The sequence below is a fragment of the Nomascus leucogenys genome, chromosome 7b, assembly GCF_006542625.1.
Source record: "Nomascus leucogenys isolate Asia chromosome 7b, Asia_NLE_v1, whole genome shotgun sequence".
Classification (NCBI taxonomy): Eukaryota; Metazoa; Chordata; class Mammalia; order Primates; family Hylobatidae; genus Nomascus; species Nomascus leucogenys.
The window spans coordinates 8897511-8911488 of NC_044387.1; the positions used below are offsets into that span (position 1 = coordinate 8897511).

Here is a 13978-nt window from a genome sequence, read left to right on the forward strand (position 1 = left end):
AGTGAGACTCTGTCTCTTAAATAAAAGGCTGAAGGTCTTTAGGAAGAAACGCTGAGGAACCTTTAGGATTCTAATATCAAGGCTCTCTAAAAAAACAGAACCTAGGCCGGATGCAGAGGCTCAAGCCTGTAATCCCAGCACTTTGGGAGGCCGAGGCGGGCAGATCACGAGGTCAGGAGATCGAGACCATCCTGGTTAACCCGGTGAAACCATCTCTACTAAAAATACAAAATTAGCCAGGTGTGGTGGCAGGCGCCTGTAGTCCCAGGTACTCAGGAGGCTGAGGAAGGAGAATGGTGTGAACCTGGGAGGCGAAGACTACAGTGAGCCCAGACCGCACCACTGCACTCCAGCCTGGCCAACAGAGCAAGACTCCATCTCAAAAAAAAAAAAAAAAAAAAAAAAAGAGAATCTAGGCTACACATGGACACATGGTAGCTCACGCCTGTAATCCCAGCACATTGGGAGGCCTAAATGGGAGGATTTCTTGAGCCCAGGAGTTTGCAACCAGCCTGTGCAAAGCAGTGAGACCCCATCTCACAAAAAAAAATAAAAATAAAAAAATAATCAAGAGAGCGTGGTGGCACATGTCTGTGGTCCCAGTTACTCAGAACACTGATGTGGGACGATCACTGGAGCTCAGGAGGAGGTCGAGGCTAAGGTGAGCTATGATCATACTGCACTCCGGCCTGGGCAACAGAGCGAGACTTTGTCTCAAATAAAAATAAAAAAAAAAAAGGAAAAAGAATCTAGCAATCTGGTTCCTATTGGTCTCAGGTTTACAAGAAATCAGAAGGACACAATTTTAACAACAATGATAATAACTACCATTTATGAGTTTTTGCTCCCTAACAGGCCCTGTTTTCTAAGTGCTCTTCACTAACTCTTCACAGTAACCTAATGAGGCAGGTATTGTTGTCACCAATTTACAGAGAATGAGGCAAACAATGCACTCATGCGCCACTAACAGTTTGGTCAACAATGGGGTGCACACACAATGATAGTCTCTTAAGATGATAATGGAGCTCAAAATTTCCTGTCACCTACCGACATCATAGCTGTCTTAAGTTTGTCGCACAAGGCATCACTCATGCATCCGTAGTGATGCTGTGTAAACAAACCTACTGTGCTGCCAGTTATATAAAAGTATGCAGTCATGTCCTAGGCCTTCACATTCACTCACTATTCACTCAGAGCCATTTCCAGTCTTGTAAGTTCCATTTGTGGTAAGTGCCCTATGCAGGTATACCATTTATCTTTATACCATATTTTTTTTTTTTTTTTTGAGACGTAGTCTCACTGTCACCAGGCTGGAGTGTAGTGGCACGATCTTGGCTCGCTGCCACCTCTGACTCCCGGGTTCAAGCGATTCTCAGCCTCCTGAGTAGCTGGGACTACAGGCGCGCGCCACCATGCCCAGCTAATTTTTGTATTTTTAGTAGAGATGAGGTTTCACCATGTAGGCCAGGATGGTCTCGATCTCTTGACCTTGTGATCCACCCGCCTTGGCATCCCAAAGTGGTGGGATTACAAGGCGTGAGCCACCGCGTCTGGCCTATATCATATTTTTATCATACCTTTTATATACCTTTAGATAGATTTAGACACACAAATACTTACCATTGCCTACAGGAAACAGTATGGTAATATGCTGTACAGGTTTGTGGCCTAAGAGCAACAGGCTAACCACATAGCCCAGGTGTGTGGTCGGCTGTACTCTCTGGGTGTGTGAAGTACCCTCTGTGTTTGCACAATGACAAAATCACCTAATGATGCAGTTCTAAGAAGGTATCCCCGTCATTAATTAACACATGACTGTACTAGTGAGTACAGCTAAGGATACTCTTAGACCATAACTGTTTACCCCCACGAAATGGAGGGCTGTGTTATTTTAGAGAAATATCATGCCAGCTCTTGCCAGAGATAAAGCAGCAAATAGCTTCTGCTATCCTGAAATAAAGTGTTTTAGAGGAATACTGTGAGGCAGTGGCATAGTCGAGTTAAGTGGCCAGGCAGGTCAAAGCAATGTATTGCTTCTGGTTCATTAAGCAATGTGTAGCAGTGCATTGCTTCTGACTTTTTTTTTTTAAGGTAGAGAGAGGGTCTTGCCATGTTGCCCAAGCTGGTCTCAACTCCTAGGCTCAAGCAATCCACCCGCCTTGGCCTCTCCCAAAGTGTTGGGATTACAGGTGTTAGCCACCGCGCCCAGCCTGCTTCTGATTTAAGGGCAGTGTAGGCAGCTGACCCGGGCTGAGTGCACACCTGCTGAGTGCTCGCTTCCTGGTCTCCTTGGCGCGAACCTTCCGCAACAGGTCTTCTAGCTTGCTGGATTCCTCAAAGTGAACCCTGAGGTCCTCATCCTCTGCTATGCTGATGATATCTCTGTAGAACAAGGATATGTCAAAGCCCCCAGGTTTCTTCAGGTGCATCAAGTCAAGGAAGATGCCTGTTGCAAGGGTAAACAAGAGTGAGGGAGGAAAAAACAATTTTCAGCAAGTGAGAAGTTCTTCCAGTTAAAACTGAAACATGTTTTTAAGAAGCTCCCTGAAAACTAGACTATTAACATTTTCAGGACTTAGAGAAAGGAAATCTAGAAAGAAAGGACTTAAGGAAATCAACTGCTATAATGACTTCAGAGAACTTTTCAAATAGTCACCATTTGTGGTAATATTAAAGTCAAGACAACTGGCCAGGCACAGTGGCTCACACCTGTAATCCCCAGCACTTTAGGAGGGCGAGGTGGTGGATCATCTGAAGTCCAGAGTTCAAGACCAGCCTGGTCAACGTGGTGAAACCCCATCTCTACTAAAAATACAAAAATTAGCTAGGCACAGTGGCTCATGCCTGTAATTCCAGCTATCTGGGAGGCTGAGGCAGGTGAATTACTTGAACCTGGAAGGTGGAGGTTGCGGTGAGCCAAGACTGTGCCACTGCACTCCAGCCTGGGCGACAGAGTGAGACTCCGTCTCAAAAAAAAAAAAAAAATATCGAGACAATCTTTTTCTGATGGAGTCCTTTAGACAGCTAATGGCATGGCCATCTGCAGTGTTAATGTTACACAGGCGTCTTCTCCTGGCTTCACTTTATTTTTTTATTTTACTCTAAATGGTAAAAAGCACATGCCTGAAGTCAGGTACACAGAAAGCAATAAAACTGCACTGGGCACAATGGCACATGCTTATAGTCCCAGCTACTTGGGAGGCTGAGGCTGAGCCAAGACTCCTGAACTCCTAAAAAAAATAAAAAATAAAAAAACAATAATTAAGTGCCAATTTAAGAGAATGAGGAAATATGCCCACCTGTATCTCGGAGATCACCGGCTTTGGTCCTGGCCCGGCTGGCTTTGGCACTGTCATTGCCATGGGGGTTGTCTTCATTGGTGAACAGCATGATCCTCTTATGACTCATCTTGAATTGGACATCACTAAAGAGGTTGGCACAGACCCACAGCACTTCACTGAGTGAGTAGTCAGATCCGTGGCCCATCAGGTCTTGGAAACGTTTTTGTCCCTGCTGCCCCTTAAACTGGTCAAGCTCTAGAATTCGTTTTGCACCTGATCAGAGGCAGGGAGTCAAATGGAAGGAAAAATCACAAGAACGTCAGTGGCTGCCTTTACCACAAGACTAACAGAAGGACCCTTTTTCACCCCAGAGCTGTTTAACCCATTTAACAAAGTCCACATCGAGCAAGGTCCCCTTTGGAGGAAAGCATACTCCTAGACAAGATGTAACTTGCTTCCTTCTCCACAGTCCTCTTTGATCAGAGTATTGATATTCTCATATATAAGGGAAAAGCTGATCTTAAAATATTACTGACCTGGATTATCCAGCTCCTGTAAGACGTAAATATTTTTAAAATTCACTGAATTTTTGTCTTTCTCAGTACCATAGAACACCACAGCCAAGAGATCTCGATCACTGCTTATGATCTTACTGATGTACACACTTTGGATACACTGAAAAAAATAAAAATTCAATTAATATTTACTTACCACTAAATGGAAGCTCCATAAGTGCTCAGTACCTATTAGTTGCTCAAAATACGTTCGCTGATTTTGTGTATGGCACTAAAATAAGGCATGACCCCTACCTTCAGGGGTAATGAATCAGTGAAAGTAATGGGCATAAATATCAAATTTTAACAAAAACCAGAATGCAGTAAGTATATATTAGAAGTATAAGCAGTCCCTGCCATAGAAATCAGAGAATTAACAACATGTATATTCAGGCCAGGCACAGTGGCTCACATCTGTAGCAATCCCAGCACTTTGGGAGGCCGAGGTGGGAGAATCACTTGACCCCAGGAGTCTGAGACCAGCCTGGGCAACATAGTGAGACTCCATCTCTACAAAACAACAACAAAAACACAAAAAAATTAGCTCGGCATGGCAGCACAGGGTCCCAGTTACTTGGGAAGTAGAGGTGAAAGATCGCTTGACTCCAGGAGGTGAAGGCTGCAGTGAGCAGAGATCGCACCACTACAGTGCAGCTTGGGCAACAGAGTGAGACCTTATCTCAAGAAAAAAGAAAAAGAAGTATCAGAGGGAGGAAAATGTGCTATAGGAGTTGGGGCAAAGCAAAGCTTTGGAATCAGAAAACCTGGAGTTGAGTCCTACTGATGTCACTTACTTAACTGGCTGAATTTGGACAGGTCATGTGATCTTTCAAGTACCCTGGTATCAGGAAACAGAGTTTATATACACAGTTGGCCCTCCATATCTGCGGTTCTGCATCTATGTATTCAACCAACCTCAAATCTCAAATATTCGGGAAAAACAAAGAAATTCCAGTTTCAAAAAGCAAAACCTGAATTTGCCATGTGCCAAGTACTACGTTGAAGCCATGTGAATGAAGTGATGCATAGGCGGCATCGTATTAGCTACTATGAGTAACCTAGAGATGACTTGAAGTATAGGGGAGGATGTGTGTAGGTTATATGCAAATACTATGCCATTTTATTTAAGGGACTTGGGCATCCTCAGATTTTGGAATCCACGGGGAGTCCTGGAACCACTTCCTCCAATAACAAGGGATGACTATATAAAATAATTACAATGCTTAAGTACATGTGACCTGAAAATAAGTCAATAACTACCAGTAAGAGCATCCTTGAAATAAAACTGCTTAACTACCCAGTTAAAGACATCAGTATTCCAGTAATAGGAAAGGTCTACCCCTCTATATAAACTAATGTCAGCATCTGGTAAATCAGGTCTTGTAAGAGTTCGTCAGTTCAGCTGGGCGCGGTGGCTCATGCCTATAATCCCAGCACTTTGGGAGACCAAGGCGAGCAGATGACGAGGTCAGGAGTTTGAGACCATTCTGACCAACATGGTGAAACCCCATCTCTACTAAAAATACAAAAATTAGTTGGGTGTGGTGGCACATGCCTGTAATCCTAGCTACTCAGGAGGGTGAGGCAGGAGAATCACTTGAACCCAAGAGGTGGAGGTTGCAGTGGGCTGAGATTGCGCCACTGCACTCCAGCCTGGGCGACAGAGCGAGACTCCGTCTCGAAAAAAAAAAAAAAAAGTTCATCAGTTCTAGGGGCCTACTTTATTCTGGAGCACTAACAAAATTAAGTCTTGGGGCCAGGTACAGTGGTTCACGCCTGTAATCCCAGCACTTTGGGAGGCCAACATAGGAGGATTGCTACAGAAGTTTGAAACCAGCCTGGGCGACATGGCAAAACAATGTCTCTACAAAAAACAAAAAAATTAGTTGGGCATGCACATGCTTGTAGTCCCAACTACTCAGCTACTCAGGGGTGCTCAGGCAGGAGGATCACCTGAGCACAGGAGGTCAAGGCTGCAGTGGGCAGAGATCATGCCACTGCACTCCAGCCTAGGTGACAGAGCAAAACCCTGTCTCAAAAAAAAAAAAAAAAAAGAAAAAAATTTTAAGTTTTGGAACCTGCAAAGCTGAGGAATAAACCAACCATGGTGATCCCCTCCATGTCCTGCCTGAGCTCTAGCTGGCCTTCGTCCACAGCTATTCTCTCCTTAAATGCAGAACGCGTACTATAGCTAGTCATTAACAACAATCCACATGGCAAGTAGTCATTTCCATAAATATTTTAATCTACTCTGAGGAGTCTACAAACTTTTAAAAGAATCTGGTAAGGGCTCCTTTCAGGTTCTAAAAATTAAAAACAAAAACTAAAACAGAATTTTAGAAAATGTTTTCTATTGCTTATCAAATACTGAATACTTATCATCGGTTATCAAATTGTGCTCATCCATGAATGTCTCATTTCCTTGCTACCTAACACTACATTTTCTTCTGAGGTCTTTAGGCATCAAGGGTTCCATTAACTCTCTGAAATTACAGGTAGAATTGTGAGTACTATCTTTTTTGAGGGGAAGGTATGTAACTGTCATCATATCCTCAAAGAGGTCCACAGTCGGCCAGGTGCAGTGGCTCATGCCTGTAATCCCAGCACTTTGGGAGGCCAAGGCAGGCAGATCACGAGGTCAGGAGATCAAGACCATCCTGGCTAACATGGTGAAATCCCGTCTCTACTAAAAAACAACAAAAAAAAATTAGCCGGGTGTGGTGGTGGGCGCCTGTAGTCCCAGCTACTCAGGAGGCTGAGGCAGGAGAATGGTGTGAACCCAGGAGGCAGAGCTTGCAGTGAGCCAAGAGCCCGGGCAACAAAGCGACACTCCGTCTTAAAAAAAAAAAAAAAAAAAAAGGGTCCACGGTCTAAAAAAGGTTAAAGCACTGCTCTTCAAAGTGATGGTCTCCAAATCAGTAACATCAGCATCACCTGACAACTTAATAGAAATGCAAATTCTTGGTCCCCATTCTAGACGTAGAGAATCAGAAACTCTGATTCTGGGGCAAGGTTCTGTAGTCTGTGTTTTAATGTCCTGCAAGTAATTCTGTTTGAGAACCACTTTAAATTAACGATTGTTTTTATTCATAGTTCTATTATTTTATTTTACATACACTTTTTTTTTTTGAGATGGAGTCTGGCTCTGTTGCCCAGGCTGGACTGCAATAGTGCCATCTTGGCTCACTGCAACCTCTGCCTCTCAGGTGCAAGCGGTTCTCCTGCCTCAGCCTCTAGAGTAGCTGGGACTAGAGGCGTGTGCCACCACACCCAGCTAATTTTTGTATCTTTAGTAGAGACGAGGTTTCACCATTTTGGCCAGGATGGTTTTGATCTCTTGACCTCGTGATCCGCCCACCTCGGCCTCCCAAAGTGCTGGGATTACAGGCGTGAGCCACCGCGCCCGGCCTTTTTTTTTTTTTTTCTTTTAAGAGAGAGGGTCTTACTCTGTTGCCCAGGCTAGAGTTCACTGGCACAATCATAGCTCAGTGCAGCCTCAAACTCCTGGGCTCAAGCAATCCTCTCACCTCGGCCTCCTGAGTAGCTGGGACTACAAGTGCACACCACCACACCCAGCTTATTCTTTTTTTTTGGTGCAAGATATTCTGGTGTGCCAACTACAAGAACTATTTCTTTTTTTCTTGAGATGGAGTCTCTCTCTGTCACCCAGGCTGGAGTGCAGTGGCGCGATCCTGGCTCACTGCAACCTCCACCTCCCGAGTTCAAGCAATTCAACTGCCTCAGCCTCCTGAATAGCTGGGACTACAGGCCTGCACTACCATGCCCGGCTAATTTTTGTATTTTGAGTAGAGACAGAATTTCACCATGTTGGCCAGGCTGGTCTCGAACTCCTGACCTCAAGTGATTCACTCACCTCAGCCTCCCAAAGTGCTGGGATTATAGGCGTGAGCCACCACGCCCTGCCTACAAGAACTATTTGTACACAAATTAGAACATGAAAAGTTTCTGTTCAGTTCCAAATTCTAAAATTATGAGACATCATATATATAATAAATCTGTGAAAATTCTTCTCTATGAAGTACACAAAAGAAACAGTAATCTTTTTAATTAAGCTGAAATTTAGATAAAAAAGAATCATTTCTAAGAGAACAATTAAGAGGTATTTAATACATTCACAATGTGCCACACATAGTGGCACATGCCTTAACCCCAGCCACTCAGGAGGCTGAGGTGCGTGGATTGCTTGAGCCCAGGAGTTCCAAACCAGCCTGAGCAATAGTGAGACACCATCTCAAAAAAAAAAAGCAAGGCCGGATGCCGTGGCTCATGCCTACAATCCCAGCACTTTGGAAGGCCGAGGTGAGCAGATCACGAGGTCTGGGGTCCAAGACCATCCTGGCCAACATGGTGAAACCCCATCTCTACTAAAAATACAAAAATTAACTGGGCATAGTGACACGTGCCTATAATCTCACCTACTCAGGAGGCTGAGGCAGGAGAATCGCTTGAACCAGGGAGTCAGAGGTTGCAGTGAGCCAAGATTGCGCCACTGCACTCCAGCCTGGTGACAGAGCGAGACTCCACGTCAAAAAAAAAAAAAAAAGGCATAAATGCACACACAAGGCTGGGCGCAGTGGCTCACGCCTGTAATCCCAGCACTTTGGGAGGCCGACGCAGGAGGATCACTTCAGGAGATCGAGACCATCCTGGCTAACACGGTGAAACCCTGTCTCTACTAAAAACACAAAAAGTTAGCCAGGCATGGTGGCAGGTGCCTGTAGTCCCAGCTACTCTGGAGGCTAAGGTAGGAGAATGGCATGAACCCGGAAGGCTGAGCTTGCAGTGAGCCAAGATCACACCACTGCACTACAGCCTGGGTGACAGAGCGAGACTCCATCTCAAAAATAATAATAAAAATAAATAAATAAAACACACACACACAAACATTCACAATGTTGTGCAACTACCAACTCTAGTTCCAAAAACTTTTCATCACCCCAAAAGCAAACCCCGTACCCATTGAGCAGTTGCTCCCCGTTCCTCTCTTCCCTGTGCCTCAGGTAACCAACCACCCCTCTGCATTAAGAACTTACCTATTCTGGATATTTCATGTAAATGAAATCATACAATATTGGACTTTTTGTATCTGGCTTCTTTCACTTAGCATAATGCTTTCAAGGTTCATCTACTTTGTAGTATGTATCAATTATTCATTCCTTTTCATGGAATGTGTATCTATACGCCACTGTTTAGCCATTCAAAATATTTTGGAGTAAGATAGAAGTGGTGGCTGCATAATGTTGTCAATGTGTTAAGTGTCATTGAATTGTATACTTTCAAATGGTTAATTTTATGTTACATGAAACACAACCTCAATTTAAAGAAACAAAAACAGGTCAGGTACAGTCAATCACACCAATTTCTCCACGGCCTTGCCAACACTTCTTATTTTCTGCTGGTGTTTTTTTTTTTTTTGAGACGGAGTCTCCCTGTCGCCCAGGCTGGAGTGCAGTGGCGCAATCTCGGCTCACTGCAAGCTCCGCCTCCCAGGTTCACGCCATTCTCCTGCCTCAGCCTCTCCGAGTAGCTGGGACTACAGCCACCCGCCACCACGCCCGACTAATTTTTTTGTATTTTTAGTAGAGACGGGGTTTCACCGTGGTCTCGATCTCCTGACCTCGTGATCCGCCCCGCCCGCCTAGGCCTCCCAAAGTGCTGGGATTACAAGCGTGAGCCACCGTGCCCGGCCTCTGCTGGTGTGTTTTAAATTTCAGTTTGTTTATATAGTGGGTGTGAGTGGTAGCTCATTATGGTTTTCATTTGCCTTTCTCTAATGACTAACATGCTGAGTATCCTTTCCTGTGCTTGTTGGACATCTGTGTATCTTTGGAGAAATGTCTTATCTTGTTTTTTTGTTTTTTTTTTTTGAGACAGAGTCTCACTCTGTTGCCCAAGCTGGAGTGCAGTGGCACAATCTCGGCTCACTGTAACCTCCGCCTCCTGGGTTTAATAGATTCTCCTGACTCAGCCTCCCGAGTACCTGGGACTACAGAAGCGCACCACCACACCTGGCTAATTATTTTTGCATTGTTAGCAGAGATGGGGTTTCACCATGTTGGCCAAGCTGGTCTCCTGACCTCGTGATCCGCCCGCCTCGGCCTCCCAAAGTGCTGGGATTATAGACATGAGCTACCACGCCCAGCTGGAGAAATGTCTTTTCAAGTCCTGTGCCTGTTTTAAAATTGAAGTTGCCTTTTTATTGTAGCCATCTTCCCCAACCACAGGCAGTAGTCAACTCCAGAGTATCACTCACTCTTTTCCACACTATAACTGTGGGAACTTCCCTTCTTCCTTTATACTCCCATCTCTGCAAGAGGAGGAGCCTACTTCTTTTTTCTGTTTGACCTCCTGGGCTCAAGCAATCCTCTCGCCTCAGCCTCCTGAGTAGCTAGGACTACAGGTGTGCACCACCACACCTGGATGATTAGTGTATTTTTTGTAGAGACGGGGTTTCTCCATGTTACCAGGTTGGTCTCAAACTCCTAGGCTCAAGTGATCTGCCCGTCTCGGCCTCCCAATGTCCTGAGATTATAGGCATGAGCCACCATGCCCAGCCAATACTGTTTTTAAATTTGTCTTAAATTAAAAGATAGTCTTACCTGGATGCTCATGTCAAAAGGTGTCAACTCATTTTCACTCTGAGATTCAAACATAGCCTTGGAGGCATCAACCAAAAAAATCAAACTATCTCTTCCTGAATATTTATAGTCTCCTATGGGGAAAAAAAATGGAAGAAAATGTTTGTCCTTGTTTTCATATTTGTTTACCATATAAAATAAATAAAGGCCATAAAGTATAACCTAATAAATTATTATAAGGTGAACAACCATAAAATCTCCACCTATGTCAGGAAATTGAGTCTTGCCAGACACCCCAGAAATCCCTCTTATATTCCCATCCAATTACAACACCCACCTCCCCCAAAAAGTCCTGGGCTCAAGCTCAGCCTGCCAAGCAACCGGGACTACAGGTGTGTGCCACCATGACCAGCTAATTTTTTAAATTCACTGTAGAGATGGTATTGTGCTACATTGCCCAGGCTGATCTCAAACTTCTGAGCCCAGGCAATCCTCCTGCCCAGGCCTCTATTTTTTTTTTTTTTTTTTTTTTGAGATGGAGTCTCGCTCTGTTGCCAGGGTAGAGTACAGTCGTACGATCTCGACTCACCACAACCTCCGTCTCCCAGGTTCAAGCGATTCTCCTGCCTCAGCCTCCCAAGTAGCTGGGATTATAGGTGCCCGCCACCATGCCCGGCTAATTTTGTATTTTTAGTAGAGACGGAGTTTTACCATGTTGGCCAGGTTGGTCTTGAACTCTCGACCTCAGGTGATCCACCCACCTCAGCCTCCTAAAGTGCTGGGATTATAGGCGTGAGCCACCGTACCTGGCCCCGCCCTGGCCTAAGAGCTGGGATTATAGGCATGATCCACCACACACCCACCCCTTATGTTTCTTTGTAATTTTAACACCCAAACCTACATTTCTAAACATTAGCTTTGACTTAATTTTCTAAAGCCTCTTCATCTACAGATACCCTCTCTTTTTTCCCTTGTAATTTATTTGCTGAAGAGCCAGGATGCTTTGTACTATACACTTTTCCACATTCTGGATTTTGCTGATTGCCTTTTTAAAAAAATTAATTAGGCAGGGCACAGTGGCTAATGCCTGTAATCCAACACTTTGGGAGACCAAGGAGGGCGGATCACTTGAGATAAGGAGTTCCAGACCAGCCTAGCCAACTTAGTTAAACCACGTCTCTACTGAAAATACAAACATTAGGCCGGGCGCAGTGGCTCACACCTGTAATTCCAGCACTTTGGGAGTCCGAGGCGGGCAGATCATGAGGTCAGGAGGTCGAGACCATCCTGGCTAATACGGTGAAACCCTGTCTCTACTAAAAATACAAAAAAAAATTAGCTGGGCAGGGTGGTGGGCTCCTGCAGTCCCAGCTATTTGGGAGGCTGAGGCAGGGGAATGGCGTGAACCCGGGAGGGGGAGCTTCCAGTGAGCCGAGATCACGCCACTGCACTCCAGCCTGGGCGACAGAGTGATACTCGGTCTCAAAAAAAAAAAAAAAAATACAAACATTAGCCAGGTGTGGTGGTGCCCACCTGCCATCCCAGCTAATCGGGAGGCTGAGGCAGGAGAATCGCTTGAACCCGGGAGGCAGACGTTGCAGTGAGCAGAGATTACACCACTACTCTCCAGCCTGGGCCACAGAGCAAGACTCTGTCTCAAAAAAAAAAATAAAAAATAAAAAATTATTTTGGCTGGGCACAGTGGCTCACGCCTGTAATCCCAGCACTTTGGGAGGCCGAGGCATGTGGATCACGAGGACAAGAGATTGAGACCATCCTGGACAACATGGTGAAACCCCATCTCTACTAAAAATACAAAAATTAGCTGTGTGTGGTGGCATCTGCCTGTAATCCCAGCTACTACGGAGGCTGAGGTGGGAGAATCGCTTGAACCTGGGAGGTGGAGGCTGCAGTGAGCTAAGATCACACCACTGCACTCTAGCCTGGGTGACACAGCGAGAACCCGTCTCAAAAAAAATAAAAATAAATAAATGGCTGAGCACGGTGGCTCACGCCTGTAATCCCAACACCTTCGGAGGCCGAGGCATGTGGATCACAAGGTCAAGAGACTGAGACCATCCTGGACAACATGGTGAAACCCCATCTCTACTAAAAATCCAAAAATTAGCTGTGTGTGGTGGCGCATGCCTGTAATTCCAGCTACTAGAGAGGCTGAGGCAGGAGAATCGCTTGAACCTGGGAGGCAGAGATTGCAGCGGGCCGAGATTAGTCACTGTACTCCAGCCTGGCGACAGAGACTCCATCTCAAATAAAAAAAAATTAGTAAAATTATTGAATTAATTATTTTAGAAACAGAGTCTTGTTCTCTCACACAGGCTGGAATGCAGTGGCGCACTCATAGCTCACTGCAGCCTTGAACTTCTGGGCTTGAGCGATCCTCTGCCATGGCCTCCCAAAGTATTGGGATTACAGGCATGAGCCACCTTGCCTGGCCTGCTGATTGACCTCTTTTGGTGTAGATTAACATAGTCCTCTGTCCTTCCTACTAAGGACCTACAGAGGCTTAATCAGATTCAGGTTTTCTTTCTTCAGCATGACTCTGTAAGTAACACGCTTTTTCCTAAAAAGGTATACAATGTCTTGTCATCACCAAGTAGCTGGGATTACAGGCATGTGCCACTATGCCCAGCAAATTTTCTGTATTTAGTAGCCATGGGGTTTCACCATGTTGGTCAGGCTGGTCTCAAACTCCTGACCTCAGGTGATCAGCCCGCCTCAGCCTCCTACTCCCAAAGTGCTGGGATTACAGCGGTGAGCCACTGTGCATGGCCTGCAGCTTGTTAATAAGTTTAATTAGCTGCCTTCTGGAGAACAAAATGGCAATGTGTGTCAAGAACCTTAAACATGCAATGGCGCGATCTTGGCTCACTGCAACCTCCACCGCTCACGTTCAAGTGATTCTCCCGCCTCAGCCTCCTGAGTAGCGGGAGCGGGATTACAGGCATGCGCCACCACGCCCGGCTAATTTTGTATTTTTAGTAGAGACGGGATTTCACCATGTTGGCCAGGCTGGTCTTGAACTCCTGACCTCGGGTGATCCGCCCCTCTTGGCTCCAAAAGTGCTGGGATTACAGGCATGAGCCACCGTGCCTGGCCTATTTTATTTTATTTTATTTATTTTTTTTGAGACAGAGTCTTGCTCTGTCGCCCAGGCTGGAGTGCAGTGGCGCGATCTCGGCTCACTACAAGCTCCGCCTCCCAGGTTCACGCCATTCTCCTGCCTCAGCCTCCCGAGTAGCTGGGACTACAGGTGCCTGCCACCACGCCCAGCTATTTTTTTGTATTTTTAGTAGACACAGGGTTTCACCGTGTTTGCCAGGATGGTCTCAATCTCCTGACCTCGTGATCCGCCCGCCTCGGCCTCCCAAAGTGCTGGGATTACAGGAGTGAGCCACCGCGCCCGGCCTTATTTTTTTTTTCGAGACGGAGTCTTTCTCTGTCCCCCAGGCTGGAGTGCAGTGGCGCTTGGCTCACTGCAAGTTCCGCCTCCCGGGTTCATGCCATTCTCCTGCCTCAGCCTCCC

General features: G+C 45.7%; 1 protein-coding gene across 1 annotated transcript in view; it reads right to left on the minus strand.

The window, feature by feature from the left end:
• The window catches only part of XRCC6 (X-ray repair cross complementing 6), a 43908-nt gene that overhangs the window by 25945 nt on the left and 3985 nt on the right, over window positions 1-13978 (minus strand). Inside the window, exons 3-6 of the mRNA XM_030815461.1 lie at window positions 10456-10568; window positions 3818-3956; window positions 3300-3554; window positions 2263-2446 (exon numbers count right to left, since the gene is read on the minus strand). Coding sequence (XP_030671321.1) covers window positions 2263-2446; window positions 3300-3554; window positions 3818-3956; window positions 10456-10568 — 691 coding nt within the window. The remainder of the gene's footprint in view (window positions 1-2262; window positions 2447-3299; window positions 3555-3817; window positions 3957-10455; window positions 10569-13978) is intronic.